The sequence below is a fragment of the Rattus rattus genome, chromosome 4 (assembly GCF_011064425.1).
Source record: "Rattus rattus isolate New Zealand chromosome 4, Rrattus_CSIRO_v1, whole genome shotgun sequence".
NCBI lineage: Eukaryota > Metazoa > Chordata > Mammalia > Rodentia > Muridae > Rattus > Rattus rattus.
This window is the reverse complement of record NC_046157.1, coordinates 43,847,181-43,872,782: the sequence shown is the minus strand read 5'-3', so window position 1 is coordinate 43,872,782 and position 25,602 is coordinate 43,847,181. Positions and strand designations below refer to the sequence as shown.

General features: G+C 38.7%; 1 protein-coding gene across 1 annotated transcript in view; it reads left to right on the top strand.

The window, feature by feature from the left end:
• Epha6 (EPH receptor A6) overlaps positions 1 to 25,602 on the top strand; it is an 893,674-nt gene that overhangs the window by 502,959 nt on the left and 365,113 nt on the right. The window contains exon 6 of the mRNA XM_032900334.1: positions 16,079 to 16,203. Within this exon, the coding sequence (XP_032756225.1) occupies positions 16,079 to 16,203 (125 nt within the window). The remainder of the gene's footprint in view (positions 1 to 16,078; positions 16,204 to 25,602) is intronic.

Here is a 25,602-nt window from a genome sequence, read left to right as displayed (position 1 = left end):
GGGCTCCGATGATGCCATGTAGTCTTGGTTTCTGTTGCTTGTGTTCCTGCGCTTGCCTCTCGCCATCAGATTATCTCTAGTGTTACTTTGTTCTGCTTATTCTGACAGTGGCTAGACTGTCCCATAAGCCTGTGTGTCAGGAGTGCTGTAGACCTGTTTTTACTGTTTTCTTTTCAGCCAGTTATGGGGACAGAGTGTTCTGCTTTTCGTGTGTAGTTTTGCCCTCTACAGGTCTTCAGCTGTTCCTGTGGGCCTGTGTCTTGAGTTCACCAGGCAGGTCACCAAGCAGAAAAGTTGGTCTTACCTGTGGTCCCGAGGCTCAAGTTCGCTCTCGGGGTGCTGCCCACGGGCTCTCTGCGGTGGCAGCAACCGGGAAGATCTGCGCCGCCCCTTCCGGGAGCCTCCGTGCACCAGGGTTCCAGATGGCCTCTGGTGTTTTCCTCTGGAATCAGTAATGTGTGCAGAGAGCAGTCTCTTCTGGTTTCGCAGGCGTGTCTGCCTCTCTGAAGGTTTAGCTCTCCCTCCCACGGGATCTGGGCGCAGAGAACTGTTTATCTGGTCTGTTTTCTCCAGGTTCCGGTGGTGTTTCAGGCAGGGGTCCTGCTGCTCCTGGGCCCTCTTCCACGGGAGCCCAGAGGCCTTACACAGTTTCCTCTTGGGCCAGGGATGTGGGCAGGGGTGGGCAGTGTTGGTGGCCTCTTCCGCTCTGCAGCCTCAGGAGTGCCCACCTGACCAGGCGGTGAGGTCTCTCCCCCACGGGTTCTGGGAGCAGAGAGCCGCCTCGGGCCGGGATCCGCGGGTGTGGGACCTCCGGCAAACACAGGACGTGCCCGGTCCCAGAGGAACTCCGCCTCCGTGTGTCCTGAGATCACCAGGCCGCCTTCTTGCAGCAGAAAAGTTGGTCCTACCTGTGGTCCCGAGGCTCAAGTTCGCTCTCGGGGTGCTGCCCACGGGCTCTCTGCGGTGGCAGCAACCGGGAAGATCTGCGCCGCCTCTTCCGGGAGCCTCCGTGCACCAGGGTTCCAGATGGCCTCCGGTGTTTTCCTCTGGAATCAGCAATGTGTGCAGAGAGCAGTTTCTTCTGGTTTCGCAGGCGTGTCTGCCTCTCTGAAGGTTTAGCTCTCCCTCCCACGGGATTTGGGTGCAGAGAACTGTTTATCCGGTCTGTTTCCTTCAGGTTCCGGCGGTGTCTCAGGCAGAGCTCCTGCCTCTCCTGGGCCCTCTCCCACGGGAACCCAGAGGCCTTATACAGTTTCCTCTTGGGCCAGGGATGTGGGCAGGGGTGGGCGGTGTTGGTGGTCTCTTCCGCTCTGCAGCCTCAGGAGTCACGTTTATTGCATCTTGAAGAGGAGCTGCTCCCTTTATATGTTTCTTGACCCTTTCCCCTTACTACTTTTAATATTCTTTCTTTGTTTTGTGCATTTGGTATTTTGATTACTATGTGCACAGGAGGAATTTCTGTTCTGGTCCAATCTATTTGGAGTTCTGTAGGCATTTACTTTTATGTTTATGGGCATCCCTTTCTTTAGGTTAGGGAAGTTTTCTTCTATAATTTTGTTGAGGGGAGAACAAATCTCATGGAGGAAACAGTTGACTGTTAAGGAAGACAAATAGTTGTTTTGTGGGATAGATGGGAGATATGGTTGCTCAGATAATTTCCTGTCCTGGTGTTGACTTCCTGTGGTGATTGGAGTCAATTCTCCTTAGCTGTTAAACACCTGGGCAGTGGGTCATGGCAGCTGGATTATTTGAGAAGCCTCTGCTTTGGAGCAGATAAGGGAAGTTTCCACTTGATTGGGATATGGGGATATGAGAAAATCTAAGCTCATCACAGTAGCACATTCTAAATCCCTTAGCAACTTAACCTGTAGGAAGGGATGACCCAGGCAGGAAGATATTTGTTGTACAAGCATAAAGACATAAGTTCAGATTTACATCATATGTGTAAAAAGCTGGACGCAGTGATATGTACCTATAATTCCAGGGACATTCGGGTGGGTACAGGCTGCAAGGCTCAGCAGTCAGAGAGCACTAGTTTCAGTGAGAGAAGTGGAGGAACTGTCTCAAAATATAAGACAGAGAGTATCTAGGAAAATATGCAGTGTTAGCTTCTGAAACACCTCTCTCTCTCTCTCTCTCTCTCTCTCTCTCTCTCTCTCTCTCTCTCTCCCCTCTCCCTCTCTCCTTGACCAAGCACAGCTGCATATACTGCTGGGTCAGCTTCTCTGAAGGCAAAATTAGGAGTTCTCTTGAGCACAAGAATTCAAAGAAAACCTTGATCATATACTGAGAGTCTGTCTCTATCAAAACAAGCAACAAAACAGAATTGAATACGCAAATAAGAATACAGACAGAGATGAAAGTTCAAACTGATCTGAGAAAATTATTCTCCGTTATTGGGTTTTTTTTCCCCTGAAGTATAATTTAAAATGAGGAATCATTATTCTGGGTATCTAGGAACAAGTGTCCAGTAAGCAGTAACCATAATATGTAGGCCAGTTTACATTCTGATAGCCACTTAAGTATTTGACTTCCCTAAACAGTAAATTCATTCTGTCAGCATTGGGGGAGTACAAGTAAAGGAGTCACATCTCCCACCATCATATTTAGAAGCCCAGTGAGGTTGCAAATGTTTTGGGGACCTTAATTTAGACAAGTCGAGGATTCGTAGTCTCTCATTGAAAAGTATTTTAGGACTTGGCAGTATGAATCAGAGTTGGAGATAAAGACAATTGTCTTAATCGTGAGGATCAGGAGAAAATGGGAGATCAGAAGAAAAGTACACACATCCCTAAGTGTGGGTACTGGCTCCTCAAGGGAGGGCCCAGCTCATTGTTATTAATAATAATGATAATAATGATAATAATAATATAATTGGCTGCGTTTGGACTTACTATCTTATCACTGCATGATTCCTGACGGCACTTGACCAGACTATAGCCCATAAAGTAAAGTCTAACCCACAGGGATAGGTAGGGAAGATATCTTTACTATAGACATTTTGTTTGGGATTTTCTATCAGTTCTGAGAAAAGGTATGAGATTCTTTACAAGGTTATACACAGCTGGTCCTTCGGGCTATGTCACTGTTACTTTAATAGAAAATGCCTGTTTATAGAGGAAACTAACTCTATGTTGACAGCCTTTACAGCAAATGTTGATTATGCCCGAGTTCTCTTCAGCTAATGAGAGGCTTCCCTCAAACTCTAGGATAACAGGCTCTGTTCTTTGCTGTGTGCCTTTCATCTCCCTGTCTTCCCTGCTCAGGGCAACTAAGAACTACAGAATCAGTCAAAAACAAAGGAGCTGAGAGATGGTGCCTCGTAAGAACACACACAGGGCCTGCACAGGTGTAAGCCAAATGGGATCCCAGCACCGAGAGGGGGAGTGGACACAAAGCGTCATCTCTAAGCCATAAGCTATCTCCAACTTTAAGCTGCCCACAGAAGGAAGTTACTTTCCTCCCTCAGAGTCTTGCTGAGTAACTTCACTTAAGGTTAGGCCCATGTCCCCTAGTAGACGGCCAACACAAAATGACCACTCAATGGTGGTCTTGTAGGATTTTGTCTCATATTTTTTTTACCTTATAGATTATTGCATATATATATATATATATATATATATATATATATATGATTTTGAATGTTCTGCTTCTACAAGACTTCTGTGCGTGTCTCTGAGGCTCTGTGCTTCTTGTGCTTTTACCTCTATTTTTTGTATTTTTTTTCCTGTTCTAAGTTGTTTGTTTTTATTTTACCTTATTTTTATGCATTTATTTAGCTGCATATATATTTTCCTGATGTGTGTGTGTGTGTGAGAGAGAGAGAGAGAGAGAGAGAGAGAGAGAGAGAGAGAGAGAATATTTGGGTGGGTAGGAAGGGAGGAAGGATATGGGAGGAGTTGGGGAAAAGGAAACTGTGATCAGAATATATTATATTTAAAATCTATATTTAATTAAAAATAAAAAAGAACACATCTTGCAGAGCCTCCTAAAAGATAGGGTGTAAATAATAAAAAAAAAATAATACCTTGTATCAAAGTAGACCGCAAATATATAGAATAAATTATTAAGGAAAGATAGCACATAGCACATAAGTTCAGGATAGAGATTAAAATATTTTGAAATTTTATGCCATAGGCGTTAGCCAGACTGAGTGGTTCTGGCTGCAATCCGTTGATTGGCAGGCATGGCCTCTATGGCTTGGCTAGCTAATGTCTTCTTTGAAAATGGCAGGATTTTCTGTTTCTGTGCTAGCCAATCACTTGTAGCCTAACCCCTGGTGTTACAATTCGAATATTTATAGCCTTTCTTTTAAGTTATAATATTCTAGAAATTAATATTAAGTTTTTATATTTGCATTCATACCGCACAAGTAATATATTCTCAAATAACTACTATTTTTGCTTCTATAAACTTACCCTGTGAATTTAGACTAAGGAAAAAAAAACTTAAATTGAGTTTAAATCACATGATTATTCTCCTCCTAGAAAGGTCATTTAGATTGTGTAGTATACATGGTGTGTCACATTCTAAATGAAGCATCCTAAATTCTTGCAAATAGTTATGATACTATACATTGTGGGTAATAGTCAGGACAGAGTTATTTTAAAAATTTCCTCTATCCTTTAATTTCCGTAATAAGTAAGAAGTGGTGTCATTTGGTCTGTTAACAAAGCCATCACAGAAATCTGGGGAAGAAAGTACAGCATATGTAGGAGATGAGCTAGCAGCCAATGCGGGGAAACAGCCTCTCCACAGGAGCCAATGCTTTTACACCACAATTACTAACTAGAGAAAATGAGAAGCAAACTCAGGGCTCAGCCAGGTGTTGCTCCACGTCAGTAACTCACTCTGCTAATTGATCAGGGATGAGTGCAAAACCACCCCTGTCCTCGGGATGCCATGAAAGGTTTCAAGGCAGCAGCGGAAGCACCTGGCTGCTTGTGTTAAACAAAGACTACAAGTTCTTCCCTTACCGCTCAAGACAGACGCCATGCCAGCCAGCTTAAAGCCATCTCTTCACTGAGCGAATAAGAACAACTGTGCAGATCCATCTCTAGTGATTGGACAGGAATGCTTCCACGTTCCGAAACTGCTCGGTTTCCCTTCCGGTGGGCAGCCGCACGAATACGTCTTCCCTCTTTAAACCTTCGTACCTCCTGGAACTATACTCAATTCAAACTGTGTGATACATGTAGCTTCCAATAGCCAGACACAATAGAAATAAAAGCACAATAACGCTGGCTAAGTTCTTCACAACTAGATTATTTGGAAGACAATATATGGAATCTTAGAGAAAGTTCTCCTGCCACACACTACCTGTGGAATAGAGCAGACTTCTGCCCATTCAAATTGTATTGACCATGAGGTCCCTAAAGGAACTAATGACATTAGTTTGTAGATGTGAAGGAAATGGGACTGGGTGAGTAGTTTTAGAATAAGAAAAAAGTTGGTCCTGGGGACATTTCTCTTTCTTCGTCACTATTTCCTGAATTTTTAGTTGGCATAAAAATTAATGTGATTCATTATGGCATTTTTCTACATACGTAACGTTGTGCCTTAATCATAAATACCAGTACTGCCACCCTCTCCCTTACTCCCTCTAAACCACTCACTGAAATGTAAGGTGGTTTTGCAATAATTAACTGAGAATTATGTTTGCCCTTGCTGTTTGATGCAAATATTTACTTTCAAATGAAATCATTAAATAATGGTCAAACACAGAGGGACTGACTTAAATGGATTTCAATAATATATAACCGAATTATAATATGATGCATTTCATATTTTAGTGAATGCTGAGCTCATATGCCAAGCATTTTAAAAAGACGTTTAATTTTCCATCCTAGCCATTGACAATACTCACATTAATTCTACCCCTGTAAAGTGACTGTATACATAAAATATATAAATCATCTGAAAATGTCTCATTTGGTGTCCCCAAGGATTTATAACAAAATCTTCTGAGATACTCACTCCTTAGTTAAGTCCTAGAACAGGATTTAGAAGAAAAGAAGCATTTAAATAAAGGGAACTGAGTCTATTTAGGTGGGAGTATAGCAAGTCCCATGAGAACCCCAAGGTTTTAACGATGCCGTGAAGGCTTAAACGGAATTTCTTTTTTTCTTTTTTTGTTTTGTTTTGTTTTGTTTTTCTCTCCATCTTTATTAAATTGGGTATTTCTTATTTGCATTAAATTGTTATTCCCTTTCCCGGTTTTCAGGCCAAGGTCCCCCTCCCCTTCTATCTGTGTGTTCCCCTCCCCACCCTTCCCCCATTACCACCTTCCCCCAACAATCACGTTCACTGGGGGTTCAGACTTGTTAGGACCAAGGGCTCCCCCTTCCACTGATGCTCTTACTAGGCTATTCATTGCTACCTATGAGGTTGGAGCCCAGGGTCAGTCCATGTATAGTCTTTAGGTAGTGGCTTAGTCCCTGGAAGCTCTGGTTGGTTGGCATTGTTGTTCATATGGGGTCTCAAGCCCCTTCAAGCTCTTTCAGTCCTTTTTCTGATTCCTTCAACTGGGGTCCCATTCTCAGTTCAGTGGTTTGCTGTTGGCATTCGCCTATATATTTGCCATATTCTGGCCGTGTCTCTCAGGAGCGATCTATATCCGGCTCCTGTCGGCCTGCACTTCTTTGCTTCATCCATCTTGTCTAATTGGGTGGCTGTATATGTATGGGCCACATGTGAGGCAGGCTCTGAATGGGTGTCCCTTCTGACTCTGTTCTAAACTTTGCCTCCCTATTCCCTGCCAAGGGTATTCTTGTTCCCCTTTTAAAGAAGGAGTGAAGCATCCGCATTCTGGTCATCCTTCTTGAGTGAAACGGAATTTCTAACTGACTCAGAGTGCTGTCTACTTTTCACAGGGTGTGTGACTGTGGGTCAGTTATTTCCGGACAGACATTTCGCCCTTACAAAGACAACTGAACCTACAAGGCTAGGCTGTATAGAGGATGGTTTAATGTGGTAGAGGGAACATAGGAAATTGGAAGCACAGCTCAATATAGTTTTGCACCTTCTGTAAAAGAGGGTGGGCAGCCACGTTGTTGAATGATGGCGGTCAATTTCTAGATGTCAGAGGAACAGAGAGCGAATGCTTTAGGAGCTCAGAAGTACAAGATCAATTCCATCTGAAGTGATCAAAGCAGTCTTAAGCTGGGCTCTTCTTCTATCTGAAGGGGGAAAATGGTAATTACTGCTATTTTATTTCATGTATGAATGGAAGTCTTTTAAATTCGAACTTTTCTAAAAAGCCCGAGGACACATCCACGGGTTGTTTTCTAGGGCGGAAATATGACTCTAATTTTCTTGTCTGTTTGCGCACCTTAGGGGTGCAGCAGGAAAGGAGTTTTTATTTCTTGATGTACCCAGGAAGCAAATCCATAGCACTTACAAGTCTAATTTTCATAAAGCTTCTTATCTTAAAATACTTACAGAGTCCATTTTTTAAAGCTAGGTTTTGCTGCAATTTTGGGTGATTATATAAATTGAGGCACGTCAGTACAGAGCCAGACTACCGGCTGATGACTCTGTGAGCCGCATGTCTGTGGATACCGTTTACAAATGCATTTGTTTTTAGAAATGATACTGATAATTTCGAGCTAGGAGAGTGTTGTGTTAACTTGTTGGAAGAGGGTAGTGTTTATTTTAAAGATATTAATGCAATTTAAAAATAAAAGTTTGCTAGATAGAAGATAATTTATGTTTTGCTTCTGGCTTTATGGCATTTGGCTTTAAGGGACTGAGATACTGAGTCACTCCAAGCAGTTAGCTGCTAACTCGTTCCTTGTGTATAAATATCACCGCAACCAAGTTGGAGGCATCTAGTATTTTTTTAATTAATGGCCCGTGCTGTTTTATAGCTTTTCATTCACTTTACATATCACACACCCCCACACTCCTCTCATCTTGAAAATGTGCAGATTTATTTTAGATGCCTAGACTTTTTTTAAAAAAAAAAATTATCTGTGATCTTTTTTATTTACATTTTAAATGTTATCTCCCTTCCGGGTTTCCCCTCTGGGAATCCCCTATCCTACTCCCTTCCTGCTTCTTTGAACCCCCACCCACCTACCCACCCCCACACCTCATTGCACTAGCATTGTCCTATGATGGGTGCCAAAAAGAAGCACTATGTGAGTTTCTTTTAAAGCTCTAAATTTCCATACATTAAAAAGAAAAAAACACCATTGCAGCAATAAAATATATGTGAGTAACTTTTTACACTCATTATACTGTAGTAATTTAAAGGGTTTTTTTTTTTATTTTGAAGATTTGTTTAACTGTCCCCCATTTGATAATTCTAGGTAAGGTGATTTCTAATCCTTAGTATAATTTTTCCCCAATTTGAAGACATTTAAATTAACTCATTATTTTTTTATACCTGGAACGTGAGGCAAAATTTAGTTGATGAATCAATCGAGATCCAGAAGCAATAAACCTTGTCCAAAGATAATTAAATGATAACAAATTTAAAATGTATTATGATTTCATATATAATACATAATTATACAATATAAAAGTAGCGCTTTCACCTAAAAAAAATTAAGTAGAGGTGCTGAACAGCTGGTTCAGCACTCGTCAGCATTGTCTGTTCTTCCACAGGACTCACGTTTGAGCCCCAGAACCCACATGGCATTTTGTAATTCCAGTGCTAAGTTACCTTGGCATCTGAGGGTACTGGGGATACATATGATGCACAGACAGACATGCAGGCAAAACACACATTTACATGAAATGCAGTTGTCTTTTAATTTAAAAAAGAAAGAAAAATCAGTGGTTTTGATTTCACTGTAATAAGATGTTGTGTTGTAATAAGTAAAGGATGTATTTTTAAGCTGGAAAGGTTAGATTGCTTTATTTTTCTTTTTGGCTTGGTCAGTTTCTCAACTTTGGAAAGCTAAATTCTAAGCAAAGTATTAGGGTAGCAAATATTCCTCCACTGAAACAAGAAAGTAGAAAGAAAGTCAGAGAGTTTCTGACTGCTCTAATTTGAAGATGCCATTTTTCCTTCTATTTCAAAGAGACTGCTTTTTAATAGTATCTGTCATATAAACAGTTTCTCAAGTGTCCCTGGATCTAAAGAATAACCAGTAGACATATATGGTGAACGTTACTAAGAAGAACAACAAAAAGACAAGCTGTATTAAACTATGAAAGAAATTAAACACATGCAGAATGGGCCTGAAAACAACTTCAAAGATAACTCGTCACATAAAGTTAAGTCCTTCTATTTACTGATAATAAAAGTGATTTTTCTTCACGCTGTCAGAACTGCCAAGACTGAACCCCCAGTGAACGTGATTGTTGGGGGGTGAGGGCGGTAATGGGGGGAGGATGGGGAGGGGAACACCCATAGAGAAGGGGAGGGAGAGGGGTTAGGGGGATGTTGACACGGAAACCGGGAAAGGGAATAACAATCGAAATGTAAATAAGAAATACCCAAGTTAATAAAGATGAAAAAAAGAAAAAGAAAATAGAGTGGGGCAGAGACAGAGCCCACTGTGTTTTCAGGCCCCAGAGACCAACATTGAGGTGCAAATCTAACTTTTATTGTTCAATAGAAAACCGTATATACAACGTATCTATCAATACCAGCGTGGCTATGTAATCAGTGGTAAATGGGATTATACACGCTGTCCTAATGACTCTGACTTGCTTGCCCATGACTCTGTAGGGAAGGGTGGATCGCACAGGGCCATTTCCCTGCAGACAGACGAAGCGGCCAGCCCTGGCCCTCAGCTTGGGTCCTCTGTCCTGTATGAGCAGTTTGCTGAGAGTCGCTTTGGATCTCGAGCTGTGTACAGCTGGATCAGGATTCCTCCAGCGGACTCAGGAGACCACAGCACTTAGCTATCCATCCCACTTTTCCTCCACTAGGTTCGCTCCCACAACTTGTGGGTGCTCTGTGAAAGTGTCTCACACACTTCTCACTAATGCCATGCCAGTATCTAGTGTCACCATGGTGCTGCAAGATGCAGTAGTGATTGTGGACAAGATTGTTATTTGATGCTTACACTCCCATTGGGAAAACGTTGAGAATTCAAAGATAAAATCATTAAAAATATGCTAAAACAGTTAACGCAAGAAAAACCATTGAAAATAACTTATAGAGAGATGAAGAAAATATCTCTGTGGTACAAGAAGGCAGAAAAGATTATAATGTAAATATATGCAAAGTATCCCAAATTTTGAAAAAGAAACAGACTCAGAACACTTTTTAAAATGATAACAACAAAGATATATTATTTTACTATTGCTCTGAACAACTATTCTGTTAAAACATACCCAATTTTCATAATGGAATCACTAGTTCATATAAAATAGCTCTTTGAAGATATATTCATCACGGAGTTGGTAAAATTTATTGTGCTATATTATGTTGTTGGGTTGCCTTGTAAATCCCCTGCTTTTACTATGACTTCAAAGTTTCACAGCAATTCTTAAACCAAGGTTTATTCACAGGTCCCCAGTTCTGGATGTGAGAAATACACAAAAAGTCTTATAGGGCTAAAATCCAGATATCAGGTAGTCTGAGCCTTCTGGATGCTCCTGGGAGGGATCCATTGCTTGTTCTATTCTTGACAGGCATCAGCCTTGGCCTGTGACCCTTGCACTTCTCTCTTATGAAGTCCTCTGTGATGACTGGCCACATCTGGAGTACCATGCTAACTCCTCTCCCATTTCAAAATCCTGATTGTAATGAAAAAAAAAAAAAAAACCCTTCAGAGCACCATTTTTTCCAGAACGTTTCCAGGCTCCAGGGACTATAATGTGTTATTTGGGAGTTATTATCCAGTTTAGTGCATCCACCATTTGGTTTAGCATCCTATAGGATTATTCTCGAACATAAAACATAGAAATAAAGTAGGGAGAACATAAAATAAAGTGCCAACTCTCCTTCATGTATCTCTCGTGTGTATATTTCAAACACATAACCAGATTTCAACCACATGGGGAAAGGATATAACAATATATATTATCGTTAAAATCTGATTACAAAGAGAAGTGCATCAACGCAAAATCACACAAGATAAATATTGTGAGAATAGTGGGGATTGATTGTCTTTAAAGCACAAAACATTGAATAACTATTTATAAAACAAGATACAAACTTTTAAGAATGCTATCTCGGAATTATAATATAGAGATGGAGATAGCTAAGTATGCATTGATTTTCCGTCATAAATCTGTACCACACCAACATATTCCATCATTAAGACGATGATACTGATCACGATGTCTCTGCAAAGCACACACAGGAAGAAGCCTCAGCACATCTTTGTGCTTTGCAGTGATGTACATTGCTTCCCCAGCAATGAGAAGGAAGGATCCGACAGCTGCAAACAAAATTCTGTTCTGATGAGCTTATCTGGTCTATTCTGTTTATTGACATTTCATTGTGTTGTTGACTACACTTCCTAGAACTTTTCTCATAACTACTTTAAGTCTTTCCTGGAAGGGCTAAAAAAGAAGAGTGGATGCAGAGAGATCAAAGGGCATACACAAATAAACGAAGGAGGCAGGCACAGAGAATGAGCAATAGGAAATAGAAAAGGAGGTGGAGTGAAAGAGGACAGGACATCAGGCTAGAAAGGGTGATGAGTACTTGTAAGATCAGAGCTGGAACCAAAGGGGAGGTCTCAGGACAACACCAACTCATATGGAAAATGCCTTACAATTACATATTTCCTAAAATAAATGGAGGGGCTGATAAAGCTGTCTACTTGTTAATGCAACTGCTGTAGCATGAAGCACGTAATTATATACTTTCTACATGGATGAAAACAAAATGTAAATAGTATGTAAAATCTATTCAAATATTGTTTGAATATACACACAAACATATGCACAACACACGCAAGCAAGCACATGTGCCCACAGCCAAACAAATACATGTTGACATCAGCAGAATGATCAGTAGATGAATTGAAATTAACAATAGTCAATATAATGTTTTAAAAATATGCCATCGTACCTTCTAAGTTAACTATAATTTACATTTAATGAAAAGCTATAATTTATACTTAATGTGCATATATAGTATCACATTAAATATATCATGAATCTTGATAAAATTCTCAGTGTAACACATTTTGTAACTATTCACAGTGTGGTTTTGAATGGCTGTATAGGTAAAGTAACATTCAAGAGCAGCCAGGTTATTTGTAACATTGTTTCATTCGTTGTGGTTTTGAACTTGATTCTAATTTTGAACACAGGCCACTAAACTAGAGTGGATGTTAACAGAAACTCTCAGCGACAATATTAATTTTTTAATTCTTACTTGACATTTTATTTAATATTGAAAATTACCTTCAAGTATCCTTACACAATGATAGAAGTCCTCTGAGCTTAGCTGCTCATCTTAAAAGACAGAAGCATTGTACATACTATAAATCTGTGAGATCTAAAGGAGACAATTTACATGGTTACTGGTAACATTTTTCCAAAAAGTAATTAATGTCTAATTAGGAGCAAACATAGGAGAACTAAAATATTTTTCAACTATCTCTGCATAAACTTAAATAATGCTCATGTGTTTGTGAATATGAGCTTCACTTTTTGCCAATTCTACTATATAATTTTCTTCAAAATTATCTCATAGTACTTAACAAACTTTGATATTCAGTAAATGTAGTTAATCAGAAGGTTTTGTATTAAAAACCACGTTTGAGAACTTGGTAATCTGTCGGAATAGAGTTCTAAAATGGAGACGTGTGAGGTGAATTGAGTGCTTGTGAAAACAGGACAAGTCTTGTGACGTCATTTTCTTGAAAACCATATAATTGTTCTTAAAATGTGTTTTCATATTCCTTCCTGGTGTAGCACATAGAAGTGTGTTTACATCTACTGTTGTTATTCATATGCATCTATGTCTTTGACCCATACAGTTTGTCCTTGGGATTGAACACCTTACTCATGAGATCTTCTTATCCCTCAGAGTGTAAATTGCCTTATTCTCTGAATGAAGTTGGCTCCTGCAGGAGATTTAGTCAACCTCCTGTATAGGCTTTTCTCTCTCAGGTTCACACCACCACCTAGAACAGCAACCGTAATCTATTCAACAATCTTTTTTTTTTTTAAGGTCAAAGCTAACACTTTGAAGTTTTAAGCATGGAGGTATACCAGAAATCCAATTCTACAGAACGTTCTCTTGAAAACATAATTCTCACTCAGAATGTACCACTTCATTCTTCAAGTTGCTCCGACAGTCTCTACTCTGACAAATTCCAGAAGCTATACCTCTGCCTGGTCACCCCAAGCTGATTTTTCTCGAGCAGAAATAAATAAGGAGTTGTCCTTTTGTATCCTCCACTCTGCTCTGTATTCTAGTATAATTAAAATGCTCTAATCCCAATGTGCTAATTACGGATGTTACATAACCTGGGCCATTAAATAACAAACCCATTAAGTATATTCCAAACAAGTGATTGAAGCTTCAGCTACTAAAGTGTCATTTTGCAGTGAAATCCCATTCAGTGCTGACTTTTGTGAAAACAGAGACCGCAGTATTAAGCTGTAAATAGTTTCTCCCATGTTAAGTTTCAATTCATTAACTGTTTATAATGGGTGCCCGAGGTATATGGATGCAGTTATGTTCAAAGGCAGTATGCGAATGCTCCACACGGTTCAGGAAGTTCGAATTATGGGAAGCAATTTTTCTCAATGAAAATAAAATTAACAAGCAGGACCTTGTGGGATGCACCTGCAGTTCCAGCTGCTCAGGGCTGTGGTGTGATCACTTGGGAACACACACTTAAGCCAGTGAGTAAACCAACTGAGAACCCAACACAATAAAACATTAAATGGTGTCAAATTGACTTTCATAAATAAATATTCTAAGAGCATAGTATTAGAAATTTGCCCCCGACATCGAAAAAAAAATCAATGAACATCAACATAATCAAATATTTAGCAATTATTACCGACTGGGTAAAGGGTGATAAAGGTTGGCAAATATATTGAAAAACAAATAGAATTGCTTCCAGGTTGCATAGAAAGCAATGTAACATTTGCAGTTTACATATAACATGTTGTGCACAAATGAAGAGGCTTTAGAGACTAGCCCAGATTTAGACTCTAAACTTTGCTTACCTATTTATGTTCATGCACGTGTGCATCTTTGTTTATATGTGATTATGGGCGTGTGGAGGGGTGCATGGTGGTGTATACTCACATGTATGCACACAAAGGCAGAGCCCAGAAGACAACCTTGCGTGTCATGACAGGATGACTATCTACTTCCTCGACGACAGAATCTTCTGTAAGTCCAGAGCTCACCAACTAGGCTGACTGCAGAGTAAGCTGCAAAGTCCTGTCTCCACATTCCCAGCAGAAGAGTTAAAGCTTACGCCTCTCTTAAAAAACAGTGTGGTTCTGGGAATCAAATGCAGGTCCTTGTGCTTGCAAGCAAGTGCTTTATCAGCCAAGCTGTCTCCCAGCTGGTAGAGTGGACATTAAAGTGATAAATTTATGTAATTAGGGAACTTTTTAATGTTTTCTTTATAGAAGAATAACATGGGACTTTAAAAATTAAGGAACGTGTCATTAATCGATGACTGGAAAAGTAGAACAGGAAAAGTGGTGCATATATTTTACTTCATAGTCATTCTATAATGTTGTGACCACAATTGAAAATTTATGTTTCACAACGATTATATGGTTGGCCTTAAGAGCAAAATGCAATACAGTATAATATTAACTGCATTGTGATGCTATATTAAGCTGAAAATTAACCATAGATTAATTCATGCATACATGATAAGCATGTTCACATTTGTAGGGTGTTGATCATCTTCCAGATTTTATGATTTGCTTTGAATTTACAATGTATTCATAAATGACCATCTAATACATTAAAACCTATAATGTAAGAACAGTAGAACCATTTCCCATAAGGATTAACTTAATAGTAAATGTACCCCAGTTTAAAGAATAAATAATTCCCAAGTGCCATTTCTTCTTTTCTACATTATGTATTACTAAATTTATTTATAATAGAAAGATTAATGATTGGTGTAATTATATGTCATTTTGTCAACATATTTTAGTCAAATCTTAATTTTCTTCTGACAATCAGCGTTTTAAACATACCTTCTAGTTCTGTATTTCTTCTGGGCCAAAACTGTCAGCCTCAGGATTTTTTTTTAAATAAAGACTTTTCTGATGATGCAAAGACAACCTTTAGAAGTAAAAATATTAAAATGAGCTTCTCTGAGAAGTTTAAAATATTGCAATGAGTCAGTTTTTAAGCCTTGCTTCACTCATTATTAACACATTTAAATAGATATTAGAAAATGAAGTGGGGGAATATCACAATTCCCCCGAAGATCCTTCTGATTTGTATTCTTATTTACCTTCATTGATCTCATACCTCTTTTTTCTCATGGAGGCTGTGGTGCCCTACTTCTCAGTATTAGCAAGAAAATTAGTAACTCACGCTGTACTTCCAAATGCACAACTATCTCTGAACAGAAAACCATACCTGGGCCATGGAAGTCATCAATACAAGCAATGCAATAACTTCTGGGGGCCCTTCCTTCTGACGCCTTAAATTAAACTGTCTCCTTTCAGAGCCACTTTGAATGACTCCTCTGGGAAATTACATCATAAAATCAGCACTCTGTATTTTTGTGCTGTGTTTATCTTACTCAGATCTCTCAAGAAGAAAGGAACACTTCCACACACTCTTGTCATCATGTGGTTTGTTTCCTAAGGTAGGGAATAGATCACAGGAAACACAGGAAACAAGGATACTGGGTTTCCTGTTAATCCCAAAACCAAATCCAGTTTGAAGAAAACCATCCTTCTTTACAGAGCCACAGGCAATGAACTCTGCCTTTCATCTTGGAATATTTGAATGTTTTATATAGCTCTTAATGGTTTTTCTATGCATGTGAATCTCTTGTTCAGCTTGAGTGGAATGTACTTCAAGCCCATTTCCTCAGTTTGTCACTGGTAATTGCTATGCTCTTCACCAAAGAATGCGCTCTCTTTGGAAGAGTTATAATGTATATTAGATGGTGCAAAATTACCTCTGCTAATCAATTATTCTTTCCTTTCCTGACAGCACCTTCTCTGATAGGTATGATGAGGAAGGACTGGGCATCCCAGAACAGCCTTGCCCTATCATGGCAAGCACCTGCATTTTCCAATGGAGCCATTCTGGACTATGAGATCAAGTACTATGAGAAAGTAGGTCTCATTTAGCACTTCCTAAAAACTGCCTTTGCATCCATATATGTATATATTTGTATATTTCGATGTTGTTATAGTAGTTCAGGTTAAAAATCTGCTTTTCTTTGGCTTGACTTCATAATCACTGTCTTTGACTCCTCTCTAACATCCCATTGAGCCCATAATTTCTTCATTAGTTTATCTTGTTTTATGCCACATTAGGGTGGAAGGTACCAGACGCTCGTCTTTTTCAGGGACTACTCTAGGGAGGTTTAAAATATAGCAATAATTGATACTGTCTTCAACTTGTAGTTTCATTGGTTCTAAGTTTGTCTAAAATAGTGTTGAGAAGAAATAGCAAGACCGAATTCCTATAGCACAAGTGAGTGGGTATCACGGATCTTTTGCCAATGAGTATGATGTCATAATCCACCATAGTCTGGAAAGGTTGTTTTAAGGGACAAACTGATTAAATGTGGTCTCTATATTCAAGTCAGCTGTTTCATTTGATAGAAATCTAGTGAAACCAACTTAAAAATAAATTTTAATTTTGTTATTTCGAATTATTCTCAATTACTTTTTACTGGTTGTTTTGTTTAATTACATTTCAAATGTGATTGCCCTTCCTGGTTCCCATCCACAAATCCAATATTTCATCCCTCCTTCCCCCTATTTCTATGAGAGTGATCTCCCACCTACACACCCACTCCTGCCTTACGGCCCTAGCATCGTCCTATACTGTGGCATTAAGCCTTCATAGGACCAAGGGCCTCCCCTCCCAATGATGCCAGACAAGGCCATCCTCTGCTACATATGCAGCTGAAGCCAGGGGTCCCTCCATGTGTACTCATTGGTTGGTGGTTTAGTCCTTGGGAGCTTGGGGAGGGGGGTCTGGTTCTTTGATAATTGTTGTTCTTCCAAATCACATACATCCTTTCCATCATTAAATTCTTCCTCATGCTATTCCCTCCCCCCATTATTTACCATTATGACATTTTTAACATAGCATGGTCATTTCTCATGTTCATTGGACTACTTTTACAAAATAGAATTATATTTTTAAAAACCTTATTTATTCATTTTTATATGTTAAATGTTTGGCCTGAATGTATGTAAGTGCAGAACATATGTGCTGGTTGCCTGTGGAGGTCAGGAGAGGTTATTGATTCTTTGGAACTGGAGTTATGGATGGTTGTGAGTCACCATGCAGCTGCTAGGATTTGAACCCTGGTCTCTGCAAGAATAAAAAGTGTTCTTAACCACTGAGTGATTTCTGCAACCCCAAAATTATTATTTTAACTAATGTAAAATCTATATATATATATATAATATCCTGCAGTTTATTATAGGAAAAATATAACTTAAATTTCTAGAATTTATCAGAACAAAGAGATACGTAAAATTTCTCACTCAAGGTCTGCTGAAATAGCTGACCATAGATTTGCAGGCAAAAAGGAATATAGATTTGTTATCTGGAATGTGTGTATAGGAGTCACAGGTTGTATGAACCTAAAAGACTACCCAAATGGATAGAATTTAATCTCTTTGCTCATAATAAGAAGGAAAACAATAGACATAGATAATTACAGAGTGGATTACAGAAGAAATGAATGGATACGAAGAAAAGACGCTGGCTTCTGTCAAGGTTCTATAGGGCTCTACGCGTTCACCATTCAATCTCATCTTCTATGATACCCACTTTTGTTTCCTTGGTTAAAGATATACAGTGAAAAATTGGAAGATAAAGTATTTCCCTACACTTACTGTTCCACCGGGAATGTCCACTGGTTCCAAAGCAGTGAGTTGTTGTTTTCCAATATAAGCACAGTTAAGTGTTCCCTAAAGAAATCCAGGATAGGAGCAGAAATGATGCCAATCTTACAGCTGAGAAAATGTGGTTTGGATCAAGGGAAAGACAGTTCATACTCATGGGCTAGCCTTGCAAATGTTACAGCTCACAGCATCTGGTCAAAGAAAGTGTGTGTGTGTGTGTGTGTGTGTCTGTCTGTCTGTCTGTCTGTCTGTCTGTCTGTCTGTGTCCTAGAAGTTGAAACAGATCTTCATGTACTCATAATACTTGTTTAGCCAAAAAGCAACATGCATACATATATACAACAAACCTGCCAAAATCAAAACGTTAGTTTTGGAAAAGTATTCTGTGCTATATTTCACACAAAGAAAAATCACTGACTCTTTTTACGGTCACTTGCAGTTTGTAGACTTGAGCTTGTATATAACTTGTAATATTTCCAAATAAGCAAAAGGCATAATCAGTAAAAAGAGAGGTACATTCATCTAATTTAAAATCTTAAAACCACTGATTCCAAATCATAGTAATTAACATGACCTCTATATTGACTTTTACTGTGCCTTACTGTTTTACTTTGAACGTAGGAAAGTGTTTTTAAAGGTATTTGTTTTATATAATATGCTAATAACCCTGAGATAATGGATTAAATATGTAGCTGGAGCCAAAGATTTCTAAGTCATGTTCTGATTATGTCTCTTATTTTGCTTCTGGCAAGAAAAGAAAAGTCAATACATCTCTTTTATTTAAAAGTCACATTTTTCCAAAATGGAAATGAATGTACCAACTTTCTTGTGGTTGTAAAGATTAATTATAAACAGACCTAAAGGTAAAAACACCAAATAAGTATTTAAAAAAAAACAATTACATAAGCCTTAGGAAAATATTCTTAGCCTTTGGTACAATGAAGATTAACAGAACAACAGCATTGGAGGAAGGCATGGACACGTGAAAGGCTTTTCTTTTCATAAATACAAATATGTAGTCAAAGAATCAAAAATGTTAAAATATCACAATCTTGCAAATGAAACACAAAATGACTGACAGTATTATATTTTCTCCATTATAACTTCAAATACTAAGTTATATTTTATATATCTACATCTGTAATACAGTTTTCAAACTTGAGAAAACAATTGTATAAATATTAACTGGGAAAGCTTATAGTAGAATCTATTAAAATTATTTTTTTCATTATTGTTGCTTAAATACTATTTAGTTTTTAAAAATCATAAGAAATTCCTTCTTAGAATACAAGTATTCCCTGATATTTCCTTCATTTTTGCAGAAACACACATGTAAATGAGATGATTCAGAAGAACGGATACCCAAGTCAGTTTCAATTGTTGTTTATTGATAAAATGACCCAGAAATTTGGACAGGTTGTACAGAGGGATAAAAAGAAAGAGGATGATGGTAACTGAAACCCAGTCCTCTGCAAGAGTAGCAACTGCTCTTAACCACTGAGCCATTACACAGCCAAACATTGGACTGAGCATGGGAACCCCAATGGAGGAGTTAGGGCAACGAATGTAGGAGCTGAGGGGGTTTGCAACCCCATAGGAAGAACAACAATACCAATCAATTCCAAAGCTCCCAGGGACTAAACCACCAACCAAAGAATACACATGGAGGGACCCATGGCTCCAGCTTGATATGTAGCAGAAGATGGCCTTAACAGACATCACTGGGAAAGGAACCCCTTGGTCCTGTGGTGACCCAGGGTAGGGGGATGCTAGGGTACTGAGGCAGGAGTGGGTGGGTGAGTAGGAGAGCACCATCATACAGCGGGTGGGGGTGGGGTAGGGAGCAGGGGATAGGGAGCTGGTGGAAGGAAACTGGGAAGGGGATAACATTTAAAATATGAATGAATAAAATAGCAATAGAAATGAAAAAACAAAGATGATTGTACTATATGTACGTCGGTATGAATAGATAAATGCATGGGACATAAATAGTTTTAGTATTTGTTAGGGGTAATTATATAAGTAAAAATATGCACCTGAGGCAAAGCTTTGCACAAATAGTTAAGTGAAGGTGGTTTCTTGGAGAAATGAGACTGAGAGCAGGAGGACGGAGGAAGAAGATGTCAATCAAACTCATGGGATTCCAGGCAATCTCTGGAGTCTGAATGACTTCTCAGAGAGCGTTCTCTGTAGACAAAGAAGGTGACTACCTAGGTGGTTCCAGCTAGAGTGCAGTGGAAGCATATGGGTGGCTGGCGAAACCATTAGAAACACCTCTGTTTCTCTCCTAGTGGCTACAGTTATGCAAGGTTAGATTCAAAAAGAAGATTGCAGATTTAAGCCATTAAAACAAAGGGAATGGGAAGACCCAGAGGTACTGATTATTCAGGTGATCTGTAGGAACACAGACTAGTGAAGAGGAACCAAAAAGCTCAAAGAACTGTTGGAAAACACATCCGTGGCCCTTTGTTAACATGTGGTTTCTCTTTAAGTTTTAGTACCAGTGCCCTAACCTTCAGACGACACATTACCTTTCACTAAAAGATGCTCTGCCCTTGATGTCTGTTATTCATCCATAGGCAGCATTCTGGTTGTTTACAATACATTTTTGGTAAATCACACTAATCTGCTTAGAATGCAAACTATCCACAACTACCTGAAATAAAGCAACAGGCAGCTGTTTGCAGCATCCTTTCTCACAGAATGTGACTCATTAGAAGAAAACATTGGCCTCTGGGTTCAAAGAATGACAGAATCTCAAAACTTAACTTTTATTTCATAAATAGCCTTTTGCTATATTAGAAGTGGCAAAACCACAGACTCATATATATTATGCAAGAAACATGTTCTGGAATTACACCTCCAACTCCAGGTCTTAACTTTTATCTTTCGGTTTGTTGTTATTGTTGACCTATGAAATACAAGTTGGTAAAGGTAATCTCTTATAGTTGAAATACTTTTAAATTCTAAAGTAAAAAATTGAGGCATGGCTATGTCTGACTTCTCTCTCTTGTTACACAGAAAGATAATAGATCGATTAGATAAATTAGATAGAGAGAGAGATAGATAGAGAGATAGATGGATGGAGAGATAGAGAGATAGAGAGATACATGATAGATAAATTACAAACACCCACCTGTTTGGCTATATACATACATACATAGATTGTAAATATAGATATCAATATCACTTTCTCTGTGTGTGCATGTGTGTTTGTGCTTGCACAGATGTGTGTGAACATTTACTTGCATACTGAGAGTAAAATATAGAAACTAAATGTATCGCTTTATTGGTCATAACTAGTGAATTAATTATACTACCCAAGCCTTACTTTTAATTTTCATCATCAAAAAGCATTTCATTTTTATTTAAGTCAAGTAAACTCTTTGCTAATATTAAAGGAAAATCGTGAAGATTCTCAAAGTTCTTTTTTTTATTATTTTGGTTTTAATTCCTCTTCCATCCAGAGTTAGAGTCTATGGCGAGTGCCTACTGATATTGCCTTGATACTGTCTGCTCCCGTCATTCCAGCCTTTATCCAAAAACGATGCAACATCGAAATTTCAAGTCACAAAAGATCTCAGTGTCTATTCTATACCAAACCAACCATTCTCTTTTTAGAGCATTTTATGTTACTGTAACAAATGACTGAGGACAAGCCATTTATACAGGCTAGAAACTTATTTCTATAAATGAGAAACTTTAAGATTTAGTTCTAACAATTTACAAAAACAAAAAGTAAAAGGACTTGAGGATGTCCTGGGCATCCACAGTATCCTGAGGATGCTTGATGTCTCTTATTTGACCTGCTTCCTTTCTCCATATTTAAGCCCTAATACTGAGACAGAAGTGGGTGCTGGTGTCTTCTACCTGCCTTTGGGGTCATTTCCTATTGTCGTTCTCTCCATATTCTCCCAGTAGACGGCCACCTGCTTGGCTACATACACCCTTAGTTTCATCTGCTGAGGTGTTTTTCATTCTTTACTACATGACCAGGGTGAAAATCTTTCAAGTCTTCAAATTCTGTTTCCCTTTTGATTGTAAATTCTACTTTTATTTCATTTCTTTTTATGAATTTAAAATACATAGCTAAAAGAAGCCACAAAGCAGCCTAAAGCTTTATAGCTCGTACATTCCTCATTTCTTGCACCAAATATTCACATTCATCTGTTCTTAAATTCTGCTTTCTACATGCCATGGGCGTGAGTATAACTCAGCCAAGTTGTCTGCTACTTTAGAATAAGAATGGCCTTTCCTTCCGTTTCAAATACATCCTTCCTCTGTTTTCTTTCGTTACTTTATCACAATGGGCTTTCTGTCTACAGTCCTACCCCAATTCAGAACACAACCACCTCATCAATCCCTTGGAAACTTCAAACCTTCCCTATCTTCTGATTTTGTGCATCCACTCAATCTTCCTTAATGCTCGACTTACAACAATCTATGTCTTTTCCTTGACTGGCTGTCAAAATTTGTTCCTCCTCTAGCCGTCGTAAAATTACTTCACCTGTATTTATTTCCATGTTTGATGTATTCTTCCCCATTGCTTTTATATAGCTACATCAAAATTCTAAGGCCCTAGTCAATATTTCTAAGATTGTACCTGAAGGCTGCAGCTCATAGAGGGAGGATATGCCATGACAGAAGAATGGAAGGAAAAATGGAAAGGAGGTGTTGAACATTACCCTTAGTTCATATAAAGCTTTGGATAGTTTGTTATATGACGACCCTACCCACATCAGCAGTAGATCCCAGTCCACTGACCACAGGAAGTACCTTTCCCTTACTGAGCCCCTTGTGCTACTACAATGCAATTATTAAAACCATAGCATTCTTCTGTTGTCTTTCCTTCTAACTTTACCGGCTTCGCTCACATTAGCAATCACATATTAACTACCCCATCACCCCACATGCACATGGTTCACCCTATCCCAGTCCCCTTCTGTCTTTTCCTTGCTCTTCTGCCCAAGATTCTTTTTTCTTCCATGTGGGTTCTTGCATTTCTCAGCACCTTGGGCTGTTATAATCCAATGCCATAGACTGTATGGGCTATAAACAACTGAAATATAATTTGCTAATTTTTGAAGCCCGGCATTTGCGGACTTAGTATATCATGGGACTTGCTCTCGGCTTCATAGACAGCCATCTTTTCCCATGTCCTTACTTCATAACAGGGACAAAGCTCTCTGAGATTATTGTCATAACACAAGTGTCATTATGAGGCCCCCTACCTTCATGACCTAATAATTTCCTTCAGACCTAGCATCCTGTAGCCAGCTGTCTGAGGTTACTGTTTCGCCAAATAAATGATCAGAGTACCTATCAAAAATACCCTTAGAGTAATCTATGTTTACCTGATGTTCCTAAATCATTTGTGAGTTTTTTAGATCATTTTCTTTACATCCCTCGATTCCAATCAGTGATAGGCAGATAGGGCTTATTCTTTTCAGTCGTATTATAGCTAAATTGGAAAAATTGTCTTTTTGTTTAGAACTCATATTTTTTGGAAATTGAGAAGCATTCGCGCACGGTAAAATAGTATCTAACAGAGATGAAAGGGGGGAGAGAGAGTGTGTGTGTTTCAATAGCTTTCTGCTTTTGTATGTTCATAAGAAAGACACGTAAATGTCCATAGGCATAGAGGAGGTCCTGTTGATAATGAAACTGAAAGTAGCAGAGGGAAGGGATTTCTCATTATGTCCCCGCCACAGAGACAGGCAGAAAACTAATAGTTAATAGATAATAAATGCTAATCAGCTACATACCAGGTATTCTGAAGTACTTGGGTGTGTGTAATAACTAAACTTCTTAGCAAGCATTTAAAGTAAGTATCACGATGTCTATCTTTACCAAGGGAAGAACCACGTCACAAGGAGACTGATTAGCTTCATCATATCCAGCAGGTAGCTGGAGTGGCTGGCCAGGGTCTCCTGCATCACAGTAGACACTCAGAACATTCAGACTTTTGCTGAAGCTGATTGTGTAGCTTCCCCGAGGCCAAAGGCTGATTACTCTCTGTTGCCCTTTTGCATCCATAAAAATGGCAGTAATAAGAGATGCCTATGTCACCAGGGTGTTATACAGTTCCACTAATTGCCACCTGGTAGCTCATCTTGCCAGCTCGAATCCCCTAGAACAGTTCATTATTCTGACATTCAGTATTTAAAGACACTGACTGGGAAATTATTTTCATAAAGTGCTCTTGTTAATTTTGATCAGTCAGCAGGTTTTTGACTCTGTTTAGGGAAGCTCGCTGTGAGAAAGGAAACATTTCTCATACCCAGATGATCAATAACCATCTGTAAATCTATTATAAGAAAATAACTATTCTCTCATCCAAACAGAGAAACAGCTTTTTAGGAGCATTAATTAAAAATATGTATCTTCATGACCTGAGAACAGTATTAAGGAGAGGTGAAAAGATTTGCAGAAAAGTGTTCATTATTAGAGCTATTTTTGTAGCAGTCAGGAGTGACTTGACATCACCTTGAAGACAGGGCTTTGGGTCTATTATGAAAGCCATCATCACACTCCACACAATGCCAGTTTCTCCCTTTCTGCTTATTTCATTTTTGTACTCATGATCATTGAGTAAATAAACCTTTGTTTTTCTAAAGATATATAATCAGTGAATATACACCATAACTTTTGTAAAATTAAATGAAGCAATTCGTGTACTAATAATCAACATTAAAATCTCTTTTAAATGATGTACATTTGCTTCTTTATGGATTTTCCTTCATTTTTTTCACTCTGATAAAATTTTCCCTGTTTCTAGGAAGGTTCCTTCATCTATTACTTAGGTAAAGAAGCACAGCCCTTTTTCTCTACATCATGCATCCCTCCTAGCTAACTAACTCATTCATTTCTTTGTGAACCTTACTGTAAGCTTGCATTTGAACCACTTGTGTTCAAGGATTTAAGAATAGTGGCAACGTAAAAGATGAAATAGAAAAACTTAGTGACTTGGGGTTCTTGTTCAAATGCAGATTATGATTCATATGGTTGGGGAGATAATGTGTGATAATAGTTTGAGATTTTGCATTTTGACATTATACGTGATGCCAGCAGTACTGGTCCATTTACCATTCTTGAAGTTGTTTATCTCTAGAGAATCTGTGTCTTACTACATTCTACTAAGTATGGATAAAGGGGGAGTCATCATAACCCTTTGGGAATACACAATAAATTATATGGTTGTAGTAAGTGGCTGGGACCACCATAGCCATTACAAAATCAGTATAATATCAGGACTAAAGCAAAGTATGATAAATGGGTTACCAAATCAGGTTCAAACAAAACTATAAATAACATCATAATTGTTGAGTTAGTAAACAGAGGTTTTACGTTCTTTTCTTTTCCCTCATATATTATTTGTTGCAAGGTCCACTGCAGAGAAATTGGATATGAGCATTTGGTACTAATTAAAATAACATTACTTGAAAGAAAATAAACATCAAGGGAATGCCCTGATATAAACACTCATTACAGCAATTTCGTACCTAACTTCTGTGTTGTGTTGTAAACATCACACTCTCCACGGAGCCCTATCTGGCTTAGTGGTCCAGGGAGTCCTGCTGTGCCTAGAAGAGAGATTTCCAAGGCGTAAAGAGTGCTGGTGCTAGAACTGTCGCCTCAGCAGCA